General features: G+C 44.6%; 1 protein-coding gene across 2 annotated transcripts in view; it reads right to left on the reverse strand.

The window, feature by feature from the left end:
* The window catches only part of DIS3L2 (DIS3 like 3'-5' exoribonuclease 2), a 320,278-nt gene extending 298,193 nt beyond the window's left edge, over nucleotides 1-22,085 (reverse strand). The window contains exons 1-4 of one of the 2 annotated variants that reach the window (XM_056565531.1): nucleotides 21,915-22,085; nucleotides 17,881-18,443; nucleotides 6,199-6,357; nucleotides 4,071-4,201 (exon numbers count right to left, since the gene is read on the reverse strand). In XM_056565531.1, the coding sequence (XP_056421506.1) occupies nucleotides 4,071-4,201; nucleotides 6,199-6,357; nucleotides 17,881-18,424 (834 nt within the window). In that variant the 5' untranslated portion in view covers nucleotides 18,425-18,443; nucleotides 21,915-22,085. The remainder of the gene's footprint in view (nucleotides 1-4,070; nucleotides 4,202-6,198; nucleotides 6,358-17,880; nucleotides 18,444-21,914) is intronic. The other variant, XM_056565532.1, reaches the window with a different exon arrangement.
* Nucleotides 22,086-25,632: the final 3,547 nt, after the last annotated feature.

The raw sequence follows: 25,632 nt of genomic DNA on the forward strand, positions 1-25,632 counted from the left end.
CATACCGGTCCCCATACATCTGGGCCCTGTGGTTTCTGCTTCCTTAGGAGCCTGGTCACTATTTCACCGCACTGCAAGCTCACATGTCTCCCACTTGAAACAAGCATTGCCCTTCACCCTTTTACAAGCTATGCTACCTGACACGGACCTTAGGCTTTGGGCAAATAGGGGGGTATCTACAGTGGGCGATCTGATGGACTCCAATAATTTCCAGACCTTTTCCCATTTAAGCTGCACCTACGACCTTCCCCCTTCTGATTTTTTAAAATTCCTACAAATTAGACACCTGGTAGCTTCTCTGACACACTCGTCCCTCTATAGAGACCCGATCACTTATTTGCATGTCTCTAGAGGTAGGAAAGGCTTGAAACCCCTCTATAACATTCTCCAACAGACTGCACAGTTTCGCTAATTTCATATACTAAGGAGCTGGGAGAGGGACTTGGGGTGCAACTTCACGGAGGAGGAGTGGATGTCGGCATTTAACATGACCAGGAAATATCTTAAATGTACTAACCACATTGAAGCCATCACAAAAACAACGCTTAGATGGTACTACATGCCAGATAGGCTAGCCCGTATATACCCCTTAACCTCTAGCGACTGTTTGAGGGGATGCGGTGACAAAGGCACATTGTTCCACATACTATGGTCGTGCCCAATGATTCAAAGTTACTGGATAGCTTGTAGGGACCTGTTCCTTGAGGTCCTCCCCGACTATGGTAACTGGTCTCCTCAACAGGTGCTCCTTCTAATGGGTATTGCCATGCTTCCACCCATAATTAGGGGTCTCCTTTGCATTATGTGTGCCATAGCTAAGACTGTATTAGTACGAGATTGGAAGTCCACGAAAGTCCCTACAGTATTAGATGTAATAGCCGCCATCAATCTCACATGCTCCTATGAAAAAATAATCTCACTCTGTAATTACTCCTACCAGCAGTTTGAAACTAAATGGTCCTCTTGGATATCCTCCCGATATTTCCACGCTACATGACCCTTCTCCTCTAACGAACCTTCCCCCTCCTTTCCTGTAACCCCTCCTCCACTCCCTCCCGCTCCTACCCTTCCGCCCCCACACCCCACCCCCCCCCTACTACCGTCCCGATCCAGTTTCTACCCCCTCTCCCGGACCTCTCTATTACCCTCCCTGACTCGTGTCGAATTCTACAACATCGACCTACACCCATTGGCACTCAGCTTCCATTAGCGCCCTACTGGGTACACCATGCCTTGCATATTATTTGCCTTTTCGCAGGTTGTGGACTTTGCACTTTCTATGGCTATGTCTTACCACAGGATGGTCACTTGAGATGTTACTGCATCATGTTTGTTTATGTTTTCATTTTTCTTTGTTTGACCCTCACCAGGTGTACCCGGCTGTCTTTGCATTATGAAACCCAATAAAAATTATTCTTGAAAGGAAACAAGTCTTTGCCATGATGGGAGTAGTAGTAGTCCCACAGCACAGCAAGAGTTTGCCGATTTCACTCCTTCTGAGCATGCTCAGACGTAATAACGGTTGAAAAGTGGATATTAAAAACTGGGTGCAAACGGATGACATTATATGCTCATCCGTTTGCCATAGACTTTAAGGTTATATTTTTAATATCAGTTTCCATGACATAATTTTTGACGGGAGAAAAAAATACTGCATGCAACGTTTTTTCCCAGTCAAAAAAAACGGAACAGGAAGGAAACTGATGCAAACGGGTAAAAAGGGATTGTAAAAAAATCCCATTGACCTCAATGGGATTATTTTACAGCCGTTTGCAACCCACTTAAAAAATATCAAACGGATTGCAGAACGGGTATAAATTTACAGGGGCAGACTGCTGTGTGAACGAGCCCTAATAGCCCATTTAGGTTGCTTACCTACACTCTTGCGGACATTAAGGTTTCATTAAGGGCTGGCCTTCCAAAAGGTATACGTTTTTTTTAGAGCTCCACTACTTAACAGTTTATTAATGGATGAATGAAGAACTTTGTTAGCCACTAGCACCAACTTGTACTCCTGATATCCCATCCAAGCTAAGATTAGGTCTAGAAGTTATTTAATAGGACCTCTAGCACCACAACAAGCCATGAACAATTCAATGGTATCCCACACCCACATATTTGCACTTTGTGTTCAGATTCATTTTTCTATTGATAGCTTATCTTGGAAACACAAACATATAGTAAGTTAACATAAAATGACATGTGTGGCCAATATCCCTTTACCATATGCACTGTAGAAGTGTTTACGTCCACAGTAGCATTTTTTTTAGTGTACTGCCAATGAAAATGAACACTCTCCACAAGGTCACTTGTCCGTCGGCGATCCTCTGACTTCCCTGTAAACATGCCAAAACTGAAAGTTTCTTTCAAATGAGTGTGAAATAAGCCAGAGTGTAAGAGATTCTGAAAAGGTCTGTAGTGTGTGCATAGTGCCAAGTTGACTACATGTGCACTGAAGGTCCATGTGACCAGTTACCACAGGTTACTATTGACAGTGTTCTCTGTGTAGGTGACATGCGACTCGGAACGGAGTCACATGATCAGTATTTCAACAGTCGTCACGATTAGCATGTGATTGACAGACAACCTGTAACCCTCATCCAAGTCATGTGTTTGGGGCCGGACATGCGCAGACCCCGCTCCCTTGTTGAACCGGAAGCTCTTCTGACTTCCATTTGATTCAGCAACTCATCTGAGCCACGCCCCGCATATGTGATGTCACGCCGCTCGCGGCAGGACCTAGGACTTAATGTAACATAAGGTACGCACCAATGATGTGCTTATGTCACTCATGCACCTATATGAGTGGTGGTATGACCTGACTGTGGATTGACAATAAAAGATTGGCTGATTTCCCCTATATACACATACTGGTGTGTAAGTGGGCTTAAACATGCCCCCTGTGGAAGCCATAGCGAAACGTACATAGGGGTAGGTGGTACAGTGCTCCTGATGGCATTCATTACCTTGTGTAATTCTTATATGTGCCTATCATTTCATGTTAAGTCCTTCTTTGACGCTTCAATTTTCTGCTACTGCCTGGCCTTTTTATGGCATTGTCCATTTGTTGCCATGGCATTTATTACTATACTTGTTCTTGATATGCACTTTGACATCTGTGATATAATTGTATGTACCCTTGTAACATGTACCTCCTTTCTTGTGCACCTGTGTACTCAGTGCCACAATCTATGATTACATTTATGTATGGTTTTTAATTAATTTAATGGTGACTGTTTTACATTTGGTGTAATTATCCATGTGATCAGTGTGTGATACTGTGAGGTCAGGTGGCCCTTCAAGACTTGTTCCATCATACTTTAATAGGGGACACAAGCACATTTTTAAACCTGTGTAGGTTATTAAAGTTTATAGGCTTAAGGAACTTTTTTTTGGGATTGCTTAAATTGGTAATCTGTGTGTACATTTGTGTAAAGTAACCAGGACTAGTGCAAGGATTTTTGTCACCCTAGGCAAAAGCTAAATTTTTCCACCCCCTTGACTTCTCCATATGACATCCCCACCTTACTACTGGGGTGACACTAGCAAACTTCATAATCTCCTTACTTCTGGGGTCTCACACTGTAAAATCCCCTCCTCATGTAATCAATTTACTACTGGGGTGACACTGTAGCAAACCTCATATAATCTCCTTAATTCTGGGGTCACACACTGTAAAGTCCCCTCCCCATGTAATCAACTTACTACTGGGGTGACAGCTTAGTGGCTGTCAGGACCTTGAGAAATAACTTTCTTGCGGAGGCCTCAGAACCGTGTCCCCATCAAGAGGGCGCTCTAGCCGGCTGCCTATTTTGCTTATAGGTGGAGCCGGCCCTGAAAGTAACCCCCTTGATACTTGTAAGAAAAATGCTGTTCGATGAAAACCTAGGACCTCAGCTCATACATTTAATCAGTGATAAGAGTTCTAGCAAGTAGTATTAGAAACAGGAGGACAAGGACATGAAAGCTTATAGGCCACACAGGATGTCTCCACTGCAGCAAGTGTTAGGGAAAAGAGTTGCACAAAATTTGCCCAGGATAAACCTGTTTATTTCTTGTCATTTACACACCTGAATCAGTTCTCCTCTCTTCAACCCCGCAGAAACTTCTTCCCTGGACAAGTAGGCTTCAAAAATGTTTCTTTTCCTTGTCTTGTTGTATTTTTTATCATTGGGTGTGGATCCAGAATTGCGATATGCCCCTATAAAACAAAAAAAATGGATCATATATTGATATTCGCAAACCATAGTTTAAGCTAATAAAAAAATAATAATAATAGAAAAGACCTGTCTGTGCTGAAGCCATGTAGCCATGTCACCCAGGCATGTGCATTGAAGCAAGGTGTACTTGCCTCGGCTTCCTTTCTGCATTGTGCATGTGCCAAGATACTAAATGAAGGCGACATGGCATAGTAATGATGAAGCAGAGGCACGTACATCTAGCTATACAGTGTATGTTTGGGTGGCATGGTTCTAGACTGGACTGACTATTCCAGTGCAGGAACAGCTCTGGAAGAAGGCTACTTAGATATATTAAAGAATATCTGTCACCAGATAAACTTTTCTAAGCTATCTCAAGCTATGTTCCCCAACTACTTCTAAATCCTTTCCACCCTTAAAAAAATAAAAATAAAAATTCTTGCTCATTGGTATGTGCTCAGCAAAGATTAGACTAACATTACAAAGTTATATAACTTTAGCATGTGGAGCTATATAAATGTAATTTCATTTGGCTGGAGTGCTCCTTTAAATTATTTCCTACTTGCTTCTAAGAGCTCTAACTGACCTATGAACCTGAGGAATTAGCTAGCCCTGTTCTCGTCAGCTTTAAAATGGATCTAAACCATAGTTTGCTGTATTACTGAATGCTGACCGTTTCTGGCTGCCCATGGTTTAGGCAGGTTTCTTCTGACACCAGTTTAGTTTTGATTGGTAAACTCATTGAGATACGGGAGTTCACCAAACAAAATAGAACACGCAAAAAAAAAATAAAAAATGCAGTGAGAGTGCCGTCAGTCTGCCAATTGATCCTTATTCTTTAAAGGGGTACTCCACCCCTAGACATCTTATCTCCTATCGAAAGGATATCAAGATAAGATGTCAGATCGCGGGGGTCCCGCCGCTGGGACCCCCGGGATCTCTGCTGCAGAACCCACCTGTTGCGGCTCCCGGCAGCGCTGGAGGCTCTCATCCTAACGCCTCACGACCATGGTGACAGGAGATCGTGAGGTCACGACTCCGCCCCCGTGTGACATCATGCCCCGCCCCCCATTGCAAGTCTATGGGAGGGGGCGTGACGGCTGTCACACCCCCTCCCATAGACTTTCATTGAGGGACGGGGCGTGACGTCACATGGGGGGTGGAGTCGTGACGTAACCGTGGTCGGGAGCCGAAGCCTCCAGCGTTTCCGGAAGCTGCAACAGGTGGGTGCTGCAGCAGAGATCCCGGGGGTCCCCAGCGGCGAGACCCCCGCGATCTGACATCTTATCGCCTATCCTTTGGATAGGGGATTAGATGTCTAGGGGCGGAGTACCCCTTTAAACTGCCACAGAGCACGGACAACCTGCTGTACTGACCGCTTTCCATTCTCCCCTCAGAAAATAGATACTTGCTGGTCAAGGCTAAAGTTAGGAATGGCAATGGACTACAACTGATTCTGATTGATCTACTTTTTCAGACTTTAAGAAATCTTCAGGACAGGGCGACAAAATTTTTAAAAGCATTTACATTCAAATGTCAATACAGATTATAGAAAGGGAGGTCTTTGCAAAACAATTCCATTAACCCCTATGCAACAAGAAATTATAACATTAACAACTACTTGTTAAAGTTATTCCAGCCCTACAAAAACCTAGCCACAGGCTGGGGGATAGCATCTGATCATGGTCCCACCATCTCTCGAACAGAGTTACAACTGTCCCCAGAAAATGGAGAGGTGGGTCAGCACGCAATCTATTGTTTATTGGAGCATTGGCAATACCAGAGCAATAGACTTGGGTGTCTGACACTCCCACAGACAATGAACGGAGCATGCGCCAACCAACCGCTTTAGGGGCTCCATTCTAGAGATTGCGGGGATTCCCAAAGGACCCCTCCCCTTTGATCAGACACTTATTCCCTATTATGTGGATAGGGGATGAGTTTTTTTTAGAATTAGTGTACCCCCTTTAAACAAATCCCACTGAGAGTCTGTAGATACCTCTTGCCGTCCCAGTCTGTAATGGGCTGAATGAGGTATGCGTGTTCATCATGCTTTCACTGTGAGACTCGGAGAGTTGCCGCTTCCTATCAACACTTGGGGGTGAGCTGGCACACTCAGACTTGTTTCTTATCCTGGAAAATCCTCTCTTGTCACCACCTGCAGTCACATATCAAAAGGCAAAAGGAAAAATTATTCTTCTGTACTTCTAGGCCTTACTCAAATGGAGACATGAAAATGAACTATCACTATCAAATGTGTAACCTATACAATTATTTACTGGGAATTTTGTGCAAAGAATACCCATTCAACATATATTTAAGAGTATGTCACAAACATGGCTGCTTTCTTCCAGAATCCCCATAGCCCTCTTTATTGGTTTGTAATTCAGTTCTGAAGTTCTACAGTTAACGTGAACAAGGCTGAGCTGAAAAAACTACAGCGTAAAGGTCAGGCGGGGCGCTGTACCCAGAAGAATGCTGCCATGTTATTCTAATCCAGAAAGACCCATTTAATTCCATTTTTAACAAACCAAGATGTAGAAAGGCCACAAGTAGTAAACCCAGGATTGTATTCTTCTATGCAAAGCTACCATAGGACACAAAAATGTAAATATTTAGTAAAGAAAACTGCTCCTGAAAATGTCACCACTAGGGGTCCCCATACCTACTGCGACACTAACCAGCCCTGCAGCAGCATCAGCTTGTCCATGTGTCATAGACAAGAGATGACTCATGTACAAGGCTGCATGAGCAGACACACCAGTCAACTCCTACCACCACAAGGGAGGGGAACGGCCGGCCCCTTTGCCCTGAGAGTATTTCTAACACTGTGAGTTAAGGAAAAGAGGTATTTGTTTTACCAAATATTGGTAAGAGGGATAAAAATGAGTGATCACGACAATCCACTTGTCTGGGCCAAATTTCGTTTTTGCACTCTTTCCTCCACCTCGCATTAGAATAGTAAAAACTTATTTTTCCATCTACAGACCCATATGAGTGCTTTTTACAAAATCCATTGTACTTTGTAATGCCAACTTTTATTTTTCCATAAAGCATGCTCCAAAAAAAAAAAAAAAAAAAATATTGGTGAGTTGAAATAAAATATAGCCAATTAAAAAAAAAATTCTTCTTTACACCATTTACCTTGTGGTCAAACTAAACTTTAGGTTGCCCTGATTACAGCCATTTCCATTTTCGTACCCCTTATTTTTTCGTATACCATTTTTTAAAGCTTTATCAGTACCATTTTGGTATTGATCTGATTTTTTTAATCACTTTTTACTTTATTTTTTTCTGGGATATATAAAAAAAAATGCACTTCTGGGCTTTGGATTTTTATATTTACGCCATTTACCAGATCGGATATATAATGTTATATTTCAATAGTCAGACAATTACGCAAGCAGCGATACCAAATGTTTATTTTTATTTTAACAAAATATATAGGAAAAGGGGGTGACTTGAACTTTTAAGAGGAAGGGGTTAATGTGTGTCTTAAACTTTCATTTAATTATTTTTATCTATTTTTTTCCCTTAGTCCCTTTGAGGACTTTAAAGAGGAATAATTAGATTCCTCATACAGATTAGGGATCGACCGATTATCGGTATGGCCGATATTATCGGCCGATAAGCACGATTTTGGGCATTATCGGTATCGGCAATTACCTTGCCGATAAGCAGATAATGCCCCGCCCCCCGCACCATGACCGACACCCCCCCCCCCCCGACCCACCGCACCGTGTCGCACCCCCCACCGTGATGCTGGGCGGTATACCGGTATGGATTTTTGCCCATACCGCTATACCGGCCGGGCCCCTCCCCCACCCTCCGAGTCAAAAAAAAAAATTTAACTTACCCGTAATGGGGGTGGTCCGGGCCATCCATCCTTCCTGTAGTGTCCGGGGGCGTTCCGGGTGAAGAGTGAACCGGTCCGGGCTGTCCTTCTCCGGCAGTCATCTTCTCCACTCCGGGCAGGCTCCAGCCTAGTACACTGCATAGACGCCGCTACGCCGTGACGTCAGGTGCGTCGCTGCGCACGGGCGTCACTGCGCAGCGGCGTCTATGCAGCCTACTAGGCCGGAGCCTGCCCGAAGTGGAGAAGATGACCGCCGGAGAAGAAGGACAGCCCGGACCGGTTCACTCTTCACCCGGAACGCCCAGGACACTACAGGAAGGAAGGATGGATAGCCCGGACCACCCTGACAGGTAGGGGGAGAGAAGCGGGGGGCGGCGGCGGCCTATGGCCCCGCAAAAGTTTCTGCAGATCATTGATTTAAAGCGCCCGCTTTAAATCAATGATCTGCAGCGGTGTCGCAGGGGGTTAAAGAGCCGATAACTTATACCGGAATATCGGTATAAGTTATCGGCTATCGGCCCTAACCTGCACCGATTATCGGTATCGGCCCTAAAAAAACGATATCGGTCGATCCCTAATACAGATCAACAAAGTATTTACATTACTTGAATGAAATAAAAAGTCGTAAAGTCCTGACCACCAGGTGTCTACTTTCCCCTGCCTGTTAGGGGAATTCTGTCTAGTAGCAAAGAGACAGGCAGCTTATTACAACCTTGCTCCGCACTGCACCACCACCCTTACCTGAATATACAGGTAGATAGTGCAGTTGACCCGTTTCTCGGTGCTGCCATTCAGGAGATATTCATCTTGATTGTTGCTTGTATGGCATTTTCTTAACCGCAGTTGAGGTTGGCTGCTACTGTATGTGCAGTGCTTTCTCCTGACCGTGCTTGAGATATCCCCACCCCCCCCCCCTTCTGCTGACAGATGCTAAAGGAAGAGGGGATCAATATTTATGGAGGGTGGAGTGATCAGAAGATGCAGACCAGGCGGGAGAAAGCAATGCACATACAGCAGCAGCCAGCCTCCAGTGCAGTTAAGATACCATACAAGCAACAAGATGAAGATCTCCGGAACGGCTGCACTGATTTTTACCCAATAAGAAGTCAACCGCACTACCTGTTTATTTAGATAAAGTTGGTGACCGTATTTTAAATTGAGTGTCAAACGTTCACACCACAAACACAGCCATCAACAAATGTCACATTTTATACTCACTCTTGCTAATAGCAATACTAGTAACACTACAGTTAAAGCAAAAAATATAAACATAGATAAAATTGTTGCAGCTTTGAAACATGTTTAACTCAAGATTAGATGTGCAAACCACACACTCAGAAGCTGTTATGGTGATAAAAGGTTGCATGAAGGTGACTATTCATTATTAAAGGGGTACTCCGCCCCAGACATCTGATCCCCTATCCAAAGGATAGGGGATGAGATGTCTGATTGCAGGGGTCCCCCCGCTGGGACCCCTACGTTCTCTGTTTCGGCACCCCAGTCATCCAGTGCACGAAGCAAACTTCGCTCCATGCCTGATTACTAGCGATGCGGTGCCGGAGACTCATAACGTCACACCCTCCAGTGGCTGTGCCCCCTCCCATAGACTTGCATTGAGGTGGTGTGATGTGATGTCACGAGGGGGTGTGGCCGTGAAGTCACAAGCTTCCGGCAATGCAGTACTGCAGGTAGATCGTGGGGGGTCCTTGTGGCGGGACACCCGCAATCCGACATCCTATCCGCTATAAGATGTCTGTGGGCGGAGTACCCCTTTAAGTTGTTAAAAAAAAAAAAATCACAAATCAAATGTTTTGATTACTCAGTTCAGGCGCCAACCAAGAGGCATGCAGTACCACACTTTTTTCCCTGAATGGGCAGGTTCCAAAGACCTATAGTAGATCCTGTCTAGTTCAGCTGGACAGAGATCATGGCCAGAAGTCGAGTGAAGTGCTCTACTACTATGTGCTTCTGCCAGCAATTCCTAGTCATTAGTCGGGGTCTAAACACTCAGCACCTGAGTGATCAAAACTTTTGATGTCTGACGTGTCAAAAGTTTTTCTAAGTGAAAAGTATACTTAGATTTTTTTTTGCTACACTATATAAAAAAAAAAAAAAGAACCTAAAGCATCAATGTCACTTACCGTAGACCCTGAGCGTTGAAAACTGACATGTGACCATCATTTGAAAAGTTTTCAGACCCTGACAGATCTCTAGAAACTACTAGGAGACATGCACGGTAGATCATTTCACTCCCTTGCTGCCCGTGATCTCTGTCCAGCTGCCCTAAAAAGGAATCCACTACAAGTTTATCGAGCTGATCCAGTGCAGCTGGATGGAGATCACAACCATCCGGAGATCACGCCTCTCCCTGCAGTATCTAGGAGATCAGTCAGGATCTGAACACTGAGTAATCAAAACTTTAGAATAATGAATATATACAACCACCTTTCTGCTACTTTATACCCCCATAACTGGTTCTGACAAATTGGAGGAGGTGTAAGTGTTACGGTTAATAGTTTTATGCTACTATATATAAATAATGTAGCATAGTATCTGCTTGCTGTGTCTGGCTGAGCATGTGTAGGAGGTGGAGTAAGATAGCTGTTAAGCCAACAACTATCTAAGGTCTAGCATGCAGAAACTGTACATATTAAACATTTTTAGGAGGGGTGGCACATTTCTGCTTGGTTCACAAATAATTCTGTATTTATAAAAAGTTGCAAAACTGCATAATGGCAGGGTGCCAAGTGTCTACTATTACAATAAATGGTACATTTAATAAAAGGTAAACTCTAAATAACTATACAGCTAAATATATACCAAAGGGGAACCAGTATAAACGATTAAAACTAAATCCTACATGGCTGACAAATGTTAAGGGTGCATTCCCACGTGCCGTATTTTGCTGCGTATTTGCTGCTGCGTATTTTATTTCCCATTGAAGTTCAATGGGAAAGAAAATATGCAGCAGCAAATACGCAGCAAAATACGCCACGTGGGACTGTGCCCTAAAAGAGCAATAAACAACAAAAAAATAGCCTTCAAAAAATTCAAATCTGATGGGTCAGCTATAACATTTAAACAGTACAAGGAGCTTAATAAAATCTGTAAAAATGTAGTAAAAACAGCAAAAATTCAAAATGAGAGCCAGGTGGCCAAAGAAAGAAAAACTAATCCTAAATATTTTTTTAGATATATAAATACAAAAAAACCAAGGACAGAGCATGTAGGACCCCTTAATAATGATAATGGGGAGGTTGTCACGGGCGATCAAGAGAAGGCGGAGCTACTGAATGGGTTCTTTAGTTCTGTATACACTATGGAAAAAGGAGCTGACATTGGCCAGGTCAGTGCTGGTAACACATCATGTAATGTACTGAACTGGCTTAATGTAGAGATGGTACATGGTAAGTTAAGTAAAGTAAATATAAGCAAATCTCCAGGGCCGGATGGACTACATCCAAGAGTTCTTAGAGAGGTAAGTTCAGTAATATCTGTACCCTTGTTCATGATATTTAGAGATTCTCTGGTGTCTGGTATTGTGCCAAGGGACTGGCGCAAGGCGAATGTGGTACCAATCTTCAAGAAGGGCTCTAGGTCTTTGCCAGGCAATTATAGACCGGTAAGTCTAACGTGCATTGTGGGTAAATTGTTTGAAAGACTTATAAAGGGATTACATACAGGAATACATAGGGGATAATAGTATTATAAGTGATAGCCAGCATGGGTTTACTAAGGATAGAAGTTGTCAAACCAATCTAATTTGCTTTTATGAAGAGGTGAGTAGAAGCCTTGACAGAGGAATGGCTGTGGATATAGTGTTTCTGGATTTTGCCAAAGCGTTTGATACTGTCCCTCACAGACGTCTGACAGGTAAGTTAAGGTCTTTGGGCTTGGAAACTTTAGTATGTAACTGGATTGAAGACTGGCTCATGGATCGTACCCAGAGAGTGGTGGTCAATGATTCGTACTCTGATTGGTCCCCGGTTATTAGTGGTGTACCCCAAGGTTCAGTACTGGGCCCGCTGTTTAATTTATCTATCAATGATATAGAGGATGGCATTAACCGCTCTGTTTCTATCTTTGCAGATGACACCAAGCTTTGTAGCACGGTACAGTCTATAGAGGATGTGTATAGGTTACAAGATGACTTGGATAGACTAAGTGTCTGGGCATCCACTTGGCAAATGAGGTTCAATGTGGATAAATGTAAAGTTCTGCATCTGGGTACTAATAACCTGCATGCATCGTATGTCTTAGGGGGGATTAAACTGGCAGAGTCACTGGTAGAGAAGGATCTGGGTGTACTTGTAGATCACAGACTACAGAATAGCATGCAATGTCAGGCTGTGGCTTCCAAAGCCGGCAGGATATTGTCATGTATAAAAAGAGGCATGGACCAAGGGACAGGGACATAATACTCCCCCTTTATAAAGCATTGGTACGGCCTCACCTGGAATATGCTGTTCAGTTTTGGTCGCCTGTTCATAAAAGGGACACTGCGGAGTTGGAAAGGGTGCAGAGACGCGCGACTAAACTAATATGGGGCATGGAACATCTTAGCTATGAGGAGCGATTAAAGGAGTTACAATTGTTTAGTCTTGAGAAGAGACGTTTAAGGGGGGGGATATGATAAACGTATATAAGTATATAAATGGCCCATACAAAAAATATGGAGAAAAACTGTTCCAGGTTAAACCCCCCCAAAGGACAAGGGGGCACTCCCTCCGTCTGGAGAAGAAAAAGTTTAGTCTCAAGGGGCGACACGCCTTCTTTACCGTGAGGACTGTGAATTTATGGAACAGTCTACCTCAGGAACTGGTCACAGCAGGAACAATTAACAGCTTTAAAACAGGGTTAGATACATTCTTGGAACAAAATAACATTAATGCTTATGCAAAATTATAAATCTACATCCCTTTCCCTTATCCCCTTACACCCTTCACTTCAATTCCCTGGTTGGAATTGATGGACGTATGTCTTTTTTCAACCATACTAACTATGTAACTATGTAATATATGGGCAGTTAAGTCAGGATATTGTTTGTCAAGTGTAAATACTTCTCAGGCAACCAGAAATGCAAAAGTCCAAAAACTCTTGAAAGCTTAAATAAGGACACTTGCTTACAGTAAACAATGGCAGGAAGAATAAGACAAGAGTTTACAGAAAATACAGCTCTCCGCTTCAGCCAACAATTTTAAAGGAGTACTCCACTGGCCAGAATTTGGAAGTAAATGTTCTGAATGCTGTTTTCCCGCTGCAGGGGTTGGCGATCCCCCTTGTGATGTCATGCCCATGCCCCTCAATGCAAGTCTGTGGAAGGGGCATGGCGGCCGTCACGCCCCCTCCCATAGACTTGCCTTGAGGGGGCATGGCCGTGACAAACTATGGCCAGTGGAGTACCCCTTTAAAGAATATCCTGATCTAATCTAAACTTATACTACTGCCTTAGCAGGAAAACTGTCAGCAAAGTCAATAACCATTGGTACTAGCTGGTAGTGCGATGCTGATTAAAATTATGCCTACCATGCCCGGATCCGTCTCTGCGTTCAGAGTTATCTTTTTTTCTAAATATGCTAATGAGGCACATGTGGCACGGGCGGGGTTACGAGCCACGCCTCGGGCACTGTGACGTCAGCACTGTTTGTTCAGCGCTCGGCCCCGGAGTATTCTTTCCCTCAGAGCGGTGGAGAGGCGGAGGGTGGGCATGAATACTCATTAGCAGTGCCAACCGCTGACGTCACAGTGCTCGAGGCTTGTAACAACGACCGTGCCAATTGTGCCTCAATAGCATATTTAGAAAAAAGATAACGGGCGAACGCAGAGATTGATTTGGGCATGGTAGGCATCATTTTATTCAGCCTCACCAGCACTACCACTTGTCAGTGCAGTTGAATTTGCTAACAATTTTACATAAACCCGTTGGGGACGAAGGACGTATGCATATGCCAGCGGAAATTTCGGTCCCTGCCGCGTGCTGGACCGGGGTGACTGCTGATATCAATCAGCAGGCACCCCGTGCAAATGCCCCCCTATGTCTGCAATCTGTGCAAATAGCAAGTGCATTCAGACTTGAGATTTGCGCCGATTACGGGTCATATGGTGACCCGGAATAGAAGGGGGATCGCGGTTGTCTAAGACACCTACGATCCCCCCTGAAGGGATAGGAGAGTGAGGTGGCAGGGGACCACCCCTCCTATTGGTCGTAAGAAGCGACGACCAATAGCAGATCGGGGCGAGGGGGGGGGGTTAATTTTCATTTTCCCCGTCCTGCCTGAAGAGGACGGCTCCCTGAATCCTACGGAAGCCAGTGATACAGTGGTCTCTAACCTGTAGCCCTCCAGATGTTTCAAAACTACAACTCCCAGCATGCCCGACAGCAAACAGCTATTTGGGCATGCTAGGAGTTGTAGTTTTGCAAGATCTGGAGGGATACAGTTTAGAGACCACTGTATAGTGCTCTCAAACTGTAGCCCTCAAGCTGCTGCAAAACTACATATTCCAGCATGCCCAAACAGCCGTCTAGGCATGCTGGGAGTTTTAGTTGCGTACCTCCAGCTGTTGCATAACTACATCTCCCAGCATGCCCTTTGGTGATCTGTACATGCTGGGAGTTGTAATTTTGCAGCAGCTAGAGGCACACTGGTTGAAAAATACTGAGTTAGGTAACAGAACCTAACTGAAGGTTTTCCAACCAGTGTGCCTCCAGCTGTTGCAAAAATACAACTCCCAGCATGCACGGTCTGTCAGTACATGCTGGGAGTTGTAGTTTAGTTTTGAAACAGCTGGAGATTCTCTCTCCCCCCCCCCCCATGTGAATGTACAGGGTACATTCACACAGGCAGGTTTACAGTAAGTTTCCTGCTTCAAGTTTGGGCTGCGGCAAATTTTTTTTACGGAAACTCACCGTAACCCGTCAGTGTGAATGTACCCTAAAAAAAAAACACTTCACTACCACATAATAAAGGGTAAAACACTACGTATACACCCCCTTACACTGTCCCCCCAATAAAAATGAAAAACATTGTACGGCAGTGTTTCCAAAACGGAGCCTCCAGCTGTTGCAAAACAACAACTCCCAGCATTTCTGTACAGCCACTGACTGTCCAGGCATGCTGGGAGCTTAGCAACAGCTGGAGGCACCCTGTTTGGGAATCACTGGCATAGAATACCCCTAAGTCCACCCCTATGCAATCCCTAACTTAGTCCTCAAATGCGCATGGCGCTCTCTTATTTTGGAGCCCTGTCGTATTTCAAGGTTAACAGTTTAGGGCCACATATGGGGTATTTCCATACTCGGGAGAAATTGCACTACAAATTTTGGGGGTCTTTATCTCCTTTAACCCCTTATGAAAATGAAAAGTTGGGGGCTACACCAGCCTGTTCGTGTTAAAAAATACATTTTGCACCAATATGCTGGTGTTGCCCCATACTTTTTATTTTCACCAGCTGTAAAATAAAAAAGAACCCCAAAATTTGTAACGCAATTTCTCCTGAGTACGAAAATATCCCATATGTGGGTGTAAAATGCTTTGCGGGCGCACAACAAGGTTCAGGAGTGAGAGCACACCATGTACATTTGAGGCCTAAATTGGTGATTTACAGCGGTTCTGACAAACGCAAAAACATAAATACCCACATGTGACCCCATTTTGGAAACTGCACCCCCTCACAGAACATCAGGGGTATAGTGAGCCTTAATACCCCACAGGTGTTTTCATTAAATTTGGATGGGAAAATGAAAAAATAAAATAAAATAAAAATGTCACAAAAATGCTGGGGTTACCCTATATTTTTCATTTTCACAAGGGAAAATAGGAAAAAAGCCCCCCAAAATTTGTAACCCCATTTCTTCTGGGTAAGAAAATACCCCATATGTGGATGTAAAGTTCTCTGCGGGCGAACTACAATGCTCAGAAGAGAAAAAGCGCCATTGAAGAGAAAGATTTTGAAGAGAAACTTTGTCCGGAATTGAAGGCCACGTGTGTTTACAAAGCCCCCATAGTGCCAGAACAATGGACCCCCCCCACGTGACCCCATTTTGGAAAATACACCCATCATGTAATGTAATAAGGGGTACAGTGAGCATTTACGACCCACAGGTGTCTGACAGATTTTTGGAACAGTGGTCCGTGAAAATTAAAATTAAAATTTTTCATTTTGCACAGCCCACTGTTCCAAAGATCTGTCAAATGCCAGTAAGGTGTAAATACTCACTGCACCCCTTATTAAATTCTGTGAGGGGTGTAGTTTCAAAAATGGGATCGCATGTGGGGGGGGGGTCAACTGTTCTGGCACCACAGGGGGCTTTGTAAACGCACATGGCCCCTGACTACCATTCCAAACGGATTCTCTTTCCAAAAGCTCAATGGCGCTCCTCCTCTTCTGAGAATTGTAGTTCGCCAGCAGAGCACTTGACGCCCACGCATGGGGTATTTCCATACTCAGAAGAAATGGGTTTACAAATTTTGGGGGTCATTTTCCCCTATTACCCCTTGTAAAAATGTAAAATTTAGGGAAACAGCATTTTAGTAAAAAAAAAAAATAAATATAAAAATAAAAAATTGTTCTTCATTTACACATCCAACTTTAACAAAAAGTCGTCAAACAACTGGGGTGTTAAGGCTCAATGTACCTCTTGTTACGTTCCTTAAGGGGTGTAGTTTCCAAAATAGTATGCCATGTGTGTATTTTTTGCTGATCTGGCACCATAGGGGCTTTCTAAATGCGACATGCCCCCAAAAACCATTTCAGCAAGATTCACTATCCAAAATCCCATTGTTGCTCCTTCCCTTCTGAGTCCTCTACTGCGCCCGCCGAACACTTGACATACACATGAGGTATTTCCTTACTCGAGAGAAATTGGGTTACACATTTTGGGGGGCTTTTTCTCCTATTACCACTTCTAAAAATTGCAAAAACTGGGTCTACAAGAACATGCGAGTGTAAAAAATGAAGATTTTGAATTTTCTCCTTCACTTTGCTGCTATTCCTGTGAAACACTTAAAGGGTTAACACACTTACTGAATGTCATTTTAGATACTTTAAGGGGTGCAGTTTTTATAATTGGGTCATTTATGGGGTATTTCTAATATGAAGGCCACTCAAATCCACTTCAGAATTTTTCAGGGACCAGTTCATATTTGATTTTGAAAATTGTGTGAAAAGTTGGAAAATTGCTGCTGAACTTTGAAGCCCTCTGGTGTCTTCCAAAAGTAAAAATATGTCAACTTTATGATGCAAATATAAAGTAGACATATTGTATATGTGAATCAATATATAATTTATTTGGAATGTATTTTCCTTACAAGCAGAGCACTTCAAAGTTAGAAAAATGCTAAATTTTAAAATTTTTCATAAAATTTCTGACTTTCACCAAGAAATGATGCAAGTATCGACAAAAATTTACCACTACCATAAAGTAGAATATGTCACAAAAAAACTCTCAGAATCAAATTTATAAGTAAAAGCATCCCAGAGTTACTAATGCTTAAAGTGACAGTGGTCAGATTTGCAAAAAAAGCTCCCGTCCTTAGGGTCATAATTGGCTTCGTCACCAAGGGGTTAAAGCAGCGGTTAACTTGTATGCTTTCAAAACCAGACTAAAGCTTTCCTTCACAAAAAACAGACCTTCAACCAAGTATGGATCATTATAACAAAACATCTTCGCCACAACAGAGGTTACCATACTGGCACAAGGTCGCCAACTGTCATGACAAAAAAATAAATGTATATATCACTGAAGCTATTCCCTAACCTAAAACCTAAAATGTGTCGGCAGATAGGAACAATTTGGCCCATCTAGTCTGCTCATTCTGAATATACCTTCAGAAAATATTTCCTTTGAGACACCCTTCGAACATATCTGAGGCTTTGGCATCTGCTTCTCAGCCTGGGATTCCCTTCTACTCTCCAAGTCACAATGGCCTTTGGGAGACTGAAGATTTCCACCATGTAAATTAGATCTACTTTGAGAAGACGTTCTCTCCTTCGGGTCAAAATCTCCATCTTCATTTCCTTGTTTGCCAATACGATTCGTCTCTAATTTCCTAGTGGGGTCTCCCACAGCAAATCCATTCTCAAACCTTGAGATACTACTTTTCTCATAGGAGGTGAGAGTGGTAGACTGCAAGCCATTTCTACCAAAACCTTCGTGAAGTCCTTCAACAGTAGAATCTCTGTCACAGACAGCATCCACTTGACTAGCCTCTTCCAGCTGCAGCTTCTGCGCTACATAGTTCAGATAGAATTTAAAGCGTCCGCTGTGATGCTGCTGGACCAGTCTAGCATAAGCATTTTTTTGTTGGACCCCTGTCCAGTTCGAACCTTCTTTAGCCGACAGACCAGGATTGGCTTTTGAGTGCTCCATAAGTGTCTTTATTCTCAGACTTTGGGGAGAGGGAGGGAAAAAGAAAAAAGTTACTATATTTGCAATAAAGCAAACATAAGAGTGCGGGTAGCGTTTTCAGCGTTAGGCTGGGTTCACATCACGTTTTCTCCCATACTGGAGCGCATACGGCAGGGGAGAGCTAAAACCTCGCGCTCCCGTATGCCTTTCTATGCGCTCCCGTATGTAATTCATTTAAATTTTTTTCAATTTTCATTCATTTTTGCGCCATATGCGCTTTTACAACCGGACCTAAAACCATGGTTGACCACAGTTTTAGGTCCGGGGAAAAAGCACATACAGCGCAAATATGAGCCGACCGGACCGAATGTTTCACTCCGGCCTGCTCATTGAAATGAATTACATACAGGAGCGCATAGAAAGGCATACGGGAGCGCAAGGTTTTAGCTCCCCCCCCGCCGTATGTGCTCCCGTATGGGGGAAAACGTGATGTGAACCAGCCCTAAAAATGGTTCAACATCTAACAAAATTGCCCCCTTTGTTCTTGCAATAATTGTGGGCTAGAAGGGTCACCAATCACACCTCAGTGACAACAGAAAATGCTTCAAATTTAATATTCTCTTTAAGTGTTGTAAAAAAAACAGAACACTTGTGTATCAAGTTCAATATGGTTCAGAAAGACCATATACATTATACAACAGCCATTTCCTACATCCTCTCCATAAACATGACATGCATACATCTATATTAATGGGGAGGGGGGGGAGCAGCTTCTGCCTGACACCCCCTGCCAAAGGACACCTTCCAAAAGGATGCATGACCCTCAACTTCAAATTTCTGCAGTTGGGCTGCCCCAATCACCTTAGGTCTTTGTCGGCTTTGGCCTAATGTGTATTAGCAGCTTAGGAACACAGTGGCATACAATACAAGATATCAAGGGTCTTGGAGAGACAACACAAGCATTTGTCTAATTCAAAGGTATCAGCTCAGCTGGGAATTTAAAGTGCCCGGCATTCCTCCAATAAGGAATATGCACATGCTTTAGCCAGCACTATGCTTAAAGGGGTACTCTGGTGCTAAATATCTTATCCCCTATCAAAAGGATAGGGGATAAGATGTTAGTTCGCTGAGATCCTGCCCCTGAGGACCCCCGAGATCACTCCTGCAGCACCCCCATTTTTCAGCTGCACAGAACGAGGATCGCTCTGTGGCTGACGACGAACGGTGCAGGGGACGTTGTATCGTGACGTCACGCCCCCTCCCATAGACTTTCATTGAGAGGGCGGGGCGTGATATCACAAGGGGGCAGGGCTTGACATCACGATACATCGTCCCCTGCACAGCCCGTCATCAGCCACAGAGTAATCCTCACTCTGTGCAGCTGAAAAACAGGAGTGCTGCAGGAGGGATCTCATACAGAAAAAGCCAGTCAAACAACTGACCCCCCCGCCTGCTTGGACACATACTAGTCCTGCTGTGTCCATGCGTCATCAGCCATGTCATGGACACACTTCCTTGATTGACAGCTGTGAGCGCAGGGCTCACAGGTAGAGGAAAAATCCTCCCACTGTCAGCTTGTGTCCCACTACTGTCATTGACGACAATCTGGGAGTTGTAGTTTTGCTAATGCTAGGGGAGATGTGAGCAGACAGCATACTGAGGGAGGGGTGGAGACCTGCACAGTGAGGCCATGCCCCCTCCCTTTGAGAGGAATTCAGACTAGTGAGCTAAATAAAAAAAGTGTAATAAAAAATAAAGGTGCTAGACAAAAAAATGAGATGTACATGGTCAGGATTAGGTACTGAGTGATATATTAAAGGAGTACTCCGGTGCACACTTTTTTCATGTTATCCCGTCCGGCCTGCAAAATAAAAGAAAACACACTTTATCTTACCTGCCAATGAGCCCCCGGAGCTCCGATACAGGTGTTCGGTCCCCGGGCTGTATTCTTCTTACTTCCTGTTAGCTCGGCACGTCACACAGAGCTTCAGCCTATCACCGGCCGAGGCGGGACATCGCTGCGGCCGGTGACAGACTGAAGCTACGTGTGACGTGTCGGGCTAACAGGAAGTAAGAAGAATACAGCCCGGGCACCGAACACCTGTACCGGAGCTCCGGGGGCTCATTGGCAGGTAAGAGAAAGTGTGTTTTCTTTTATTTTGAAGGCCGGCCGGGATAACATGAAAAAAGTGTGCACCGGAGTACTCCTTTAAAGATCTGACGGGTACGCTTTAAGAATAAAAAAGCTGCAGGAGAAACACACCCTAATATAATGCCCTTATTTGATATATGTGCACATTCGGAGGGAAGCCTTAATTTACCTTTCAGGAACAGTGAGAACCTCAGGGAGGAGGCAGACAGGTCATGTATGTATTTATATAGTCCACACTCTCACCTTTGCATATCACTAGATAAGCCCTCATCTGTTTGTGAGCACAGGTTGTGTGAACTTTGCTTCTGTCAGAGAGTTCTATTTCCTTGGTATGTGCATTGAAGGGGTAGTAGCCAAAAAATAAAGAAAGAAAGACGTACTTACCTGCTTGGACCCCCCACCGCTGTCATTCCACCTGGTCCCCTCTGCTTACTCTGATCACATGCCAACATGTGATCACTCAGCAAATATAGTCACAGCAGTTACATACCTCAGTAAGTGAATGGTTTGCATGTGATCAGCAGAAGCAGAGAGGACTGGGTGCCATCCGACATACTGTGGACGAGGGGGTGTTCCACTCAGGGTTGGGCATTAGGGATTATTTTGTTTTATTAATGTTACAATAAAAATTGTTCCAATCCCCTGGGATATTATGTATGAGGGAATAATGTAACATAAATCATTGCCCAATAGATACATTTCTTTCAGTGTTCTGTCTCCTTTCATGTCTTTAGGTGATCATTCTTATGACTTGTAGGTAATAGGCAGAGGGACGAACTATAGCAGCGTTTCCCAGCCAGGGTGCCTCCAGCTGTTGCAAAACTACAACTCCCAGCATGCCCGGACAGCCAACGGCTGTCCGGGCATGCTGGGAGTTGTAGTTTTGCAACAGCTGGAGGCACCCTGGCTGGGAAACACTGCACTATAGTAACAACTGCTCTCTCCTGTAGATGAATGGAGCAGTGGTCTCCAAACTGTGGACCTCCAGGTATAGCAAGACTACAACTCTCAACAAGCTGAACATTTGGAGACCACTGGATTAGAAGAAACATTGTTTCAGTGTGAAAACCCAATAGCAGCTGCTTTGACAGGTCTGACACGTGACACGGCCTCATTCTAGAAGGGTTAATAACAATAAAGTTTATTCCTTCCGGTACAGTGAGACATGCAAACACCAGGAGCTCAGCCCTGGCTACACTTCTGCCTGGCACTGCCAGCACGGTACACAGCAGGGAGCGTGTCTGTCTAAACCCCGTCCACTCGTGTCATCACCCACCCCCAACTGGCACTCCCCTCCCCTCCCCTCCCCTCCCCCAGTGAAAGCAGCGTCCACAGCAGCACTGCACACCGGACACTTACCGGATGGCTCTATGTCCTGCGGCGCCTTCCCAATGCTCGATTTAAATCCCCCCGGGGTCGCTGCTGACTGCTCCGAGGATTCCTCTTCCGGGTCAGGCAGGTTGGAGGGGGCGGAGTTAGCTGGAGGTTTCTACCACACGTGGGCGTGGCTAACGCCTGATCGCTACCTAAGGGGCGGCGCGCACCTGATGTACAGTTGTGGCCTCCAGGAGACTGTGTGTACGGAACCTGAGGGGAATCTGTCATCTGCAGGGCACGGGCCAGACTGCTGACACCAGATAGCACTTAGGGCAAGAACACACTGTACCTTTCCTATATCTGTATGTGCTTTCATAATGGGTTTTATTCAGGGGTCAAGTCCTGGGAAAAAAAGTGCAGGAACTCACCCAAGATTTCAACTGAAGGGCTGGTCCTGCAGAAATCCTGCTAATGGGAACTGTGTTGCTGCTGTGGAAAAAGTGCAGGAACTTAGTTCCCACACGTTCCTGCAGGACTTGAGCCCTGGTTTTATTCCTTGGTGTAAAGTGTCAAAGAGGCGTTTCTCAAGACCCTGAAGTGCTGAGGACTGGAATGTCTCCTCCCTCCCCCTCCTATCCCTGTCACAGCATGATTGACTGTAAGCTAAAAGCCAACCCCTGTTTCATGACCCTTAAAGGGGTACTTCGCTGCTCAGCGTTTGGAACAAATTGTTCCGAATGCTGGCGCCGGGAGCTCGTGACATCATAGCCCGCCCCTCATGACATGTCGTCAAGCCCCACCCCCTCAATGCAAGTCTATGGGAGGGGATGTGACGGCTGCTGTCCCTCCCACAGACTTGCATTGAGGGGGTGGGGCATGATGTCATGCGGGGGCAGGGCTATGATGAACAGTTTGTTCCAAACGCAGAGCAGCGGAGTACCCCTTTAAAGCGTACCTGTCAGATCCAACAAAATTTTTTTTTTTTTAACACAGTGGTCCCTCAACATACGATGGTATTCCGTTCCAAATGAACCATCGTTTGTTGAAACCATTGTATGTTGAGGGATCCGTGCATTGTAAAGTATAGGAAGTTGTACTCACCTGTCCCCGCCGCTCCAGACCGTCACCGCTCGTCACCGCTGCCCTGGATGTCGCCCTCCATAGCTGTCGCCGCATTCCGTGGTGTCCCCGACGCTCTAGACGTCTCTGGTGGCTCTCACATCGCCGTCATCACGTCACTATGCACGCCGCTCCTATTGCATGACAGGACGGCGTGTGCGGCGACGTGATGACGACGATGGAGAGCGCCGGCGATGGAGGGGATCCCAAAGAGGACGCTCTGGAGCCCAGAGGACAGGTAGGAGACCATCACCGGAGCACACGTGGCACCGTAAACGGCTATCCGGTGGCAGCTGAAGCAGTCTGCGCTGCCGGATAGCCGTTTATGCGATGGCCCCGACATACAAAAGCATCGTATGTTGATGCTACCTTCAACATGCGATGGCTTCTTAGAGGCCATCACATGTTGAAATTATCGTATGTCGGGGCCATCGTAGGTTGGGGGGGGTCACTGTATATCACTCAGTACCTAATCCAGACCATGTACATCTAATTTTTGTGTCTATCACCTTTATAAATTTTTTTATTACACTTTTAATTTAGCTCACTTGTCTGAATTCCTCTCAAAGGGAGGGGGCGTGGCCTCACTGTGCAGGTCTCTGCCCCCTCCCTCAGTATGCTGTCTGCTCACATTAGCAGAACTACAACTCCCAGCTTGTCCTCACTGACAGTAGCGGGACACAAGCTGACAGTGGGAGGATTTTTCCTCCATCTGTGAACCCTGCGCTCACAAGTGTCAATCAATTGGTTCAAATCAAAATGGTTCCACAGAAAAAAGATAATGTGCCATTTTTACCAAAAAGTGCATTGAAAGTGTTATGGCTATATGAAGGCGGGGAGGAAAAAACTAAAGTGCAAAAATGAAAACTCCTAAGTTACAAAAGGCCTAAGGATAAGTTTCTACTTGTTTTTTTTGTCCTGCATTTTTTGGTTTAAAAAAAAACACAAGAAAAAACGCCTGAAAAAACGCCAGTGCAATTTCCTGCGTTTTTTCATTTGTGTGGAAATTGCATTTTTGGCTCCTTTGGCGTTTTTTTTTATTTTTTTTTTGGGTACCAAAAAAAAAAAAGGTTGCAGTAGTGATGGAAAACAAATTTATTTAACAAAATTTATATTTTTTATAACAAAATTTAAATTACCGTATTTATCGGGGTATACCACGATATTTACCCAGATATCCTTGGTAAAATGAGGGTGCGTGTGTGTGCATGTGTATACCCCGATACACTGTTTCCGACCCCACAGAAGCCCCCAGGAAAGGCAGAACTACATTGCCTACCTAATGTGGGGGACCTATACTGCCTACCTAATGTGGGGGACATATGCTGTGTACTTATTGTAGGGGGACTTATGCTGTGTACCTAATGTGGGGAACTTATGCTGCGTACACCTTATTTTCTGTCCGCCATCACAAAATACTCTGATAGTGCCCCTCCCAAGACTAGACTCTGGATCCGCTCCTGCAAGGGGGGAGGGGGGGATTATAACTGTTTGGGGAGCTATAGGTTCTAGAAAAGTGCGAAGCCTAAAATGTTTGTCTGGTGCATACATCGATGAGTCTTGTCACAAAGGAAATATGTCGGCACTGTAGTATAAATGAGGTGCTCATGGCTCATTATAACATCACATTGAAAGAGATGAGTCTTAACTGGGAGAAATTGTCATGACAGCCTGGGGGCTAGATGGAGAAGAAAGAGGAAAGTGAACAATGACTTAGAAAAGGCGTCACTTGTGAATCACCGGATGTAACTTCACTGTAATCACTTATACCATCTGAAGTGGTCATTATAGAGGTTATGGTGTGGCGGTGTTATTTAGGGGTATCACTGGATGTAACTGCACTATAATCACTTATATAGTCTGTTGTGGCAATAATAGCGGTTGTTGTCCCTCTGTATAGGGGGTCCTCCTAATCTCAGGTTACAGGCTGACAACATTGTTGCTGCTCAAGAGGTATTTCCCCAACTTATAATTATTCCCTATCTGCAGGATAGGGGATAACTAGAAAATCACCAGAATGGAGGAGAAATATGACCTGAAAAGAAAGGAGTGGACCAGAGCTCCTTTCATTCTCCTTAAAGTGGCACTGCTCTATAATCAATGAATAGTGTGTTGGCCATGCATGTGCGATGTGTTAGCAATTGGGAGAATATTGAAGAAGGAGGCTGGGTGTGCTTAGGCGTAGATGTGGGTTTGGTTAGAGGTGTGACATGTTCCTCTTTGCACATTGTCAATCAAGAAGGTACATGGATGGAGGGGAGCGAAGAGGCATTCCAGTCTTCAACCCTTTAGGAGCTTGGAATGCCTCTTTGACTCCTTACACCAGAAAATAAAAGCATTTTCCTACACTATGGAAGCAACAGACATATATATGAAAGATACAATGTGTCTCCCAGCCCTAACAGCTATATAGCAGTATCAGCAGTTTGGAATGTGAATTGCAGCTGACAGATTCCCTTTAACTGACAGGTCTGGCATTACTCACATCATTGTGCGCACTAATGAAATCCTGCACCATACCTGTCAGTCAGGTTGCAAGGGGAGGGGTTAGGGACAGTAATGTGCAGCAGCTTGGCCAAACTTTAGGACACTTGCATAACTGATAAAAGATCAATTCATCATTCCACGTGTATATTCTCTT

Source organism: Hyla sarda, chromosome 3 (genome assembly GCF_029499605.1).
Source record: "Hyla sarda isolate aHylSar1 chromosome 3, aHylSar1.hap1, whole genome shotgun sequence".
In the NCBI taxonomy this organism is placed as follows: domain Eukaryota; kingdom Metazoa; phylum Chordata; class Amphibia; order Anura; family Hylidae; genus Hyla; species Hyla sarda.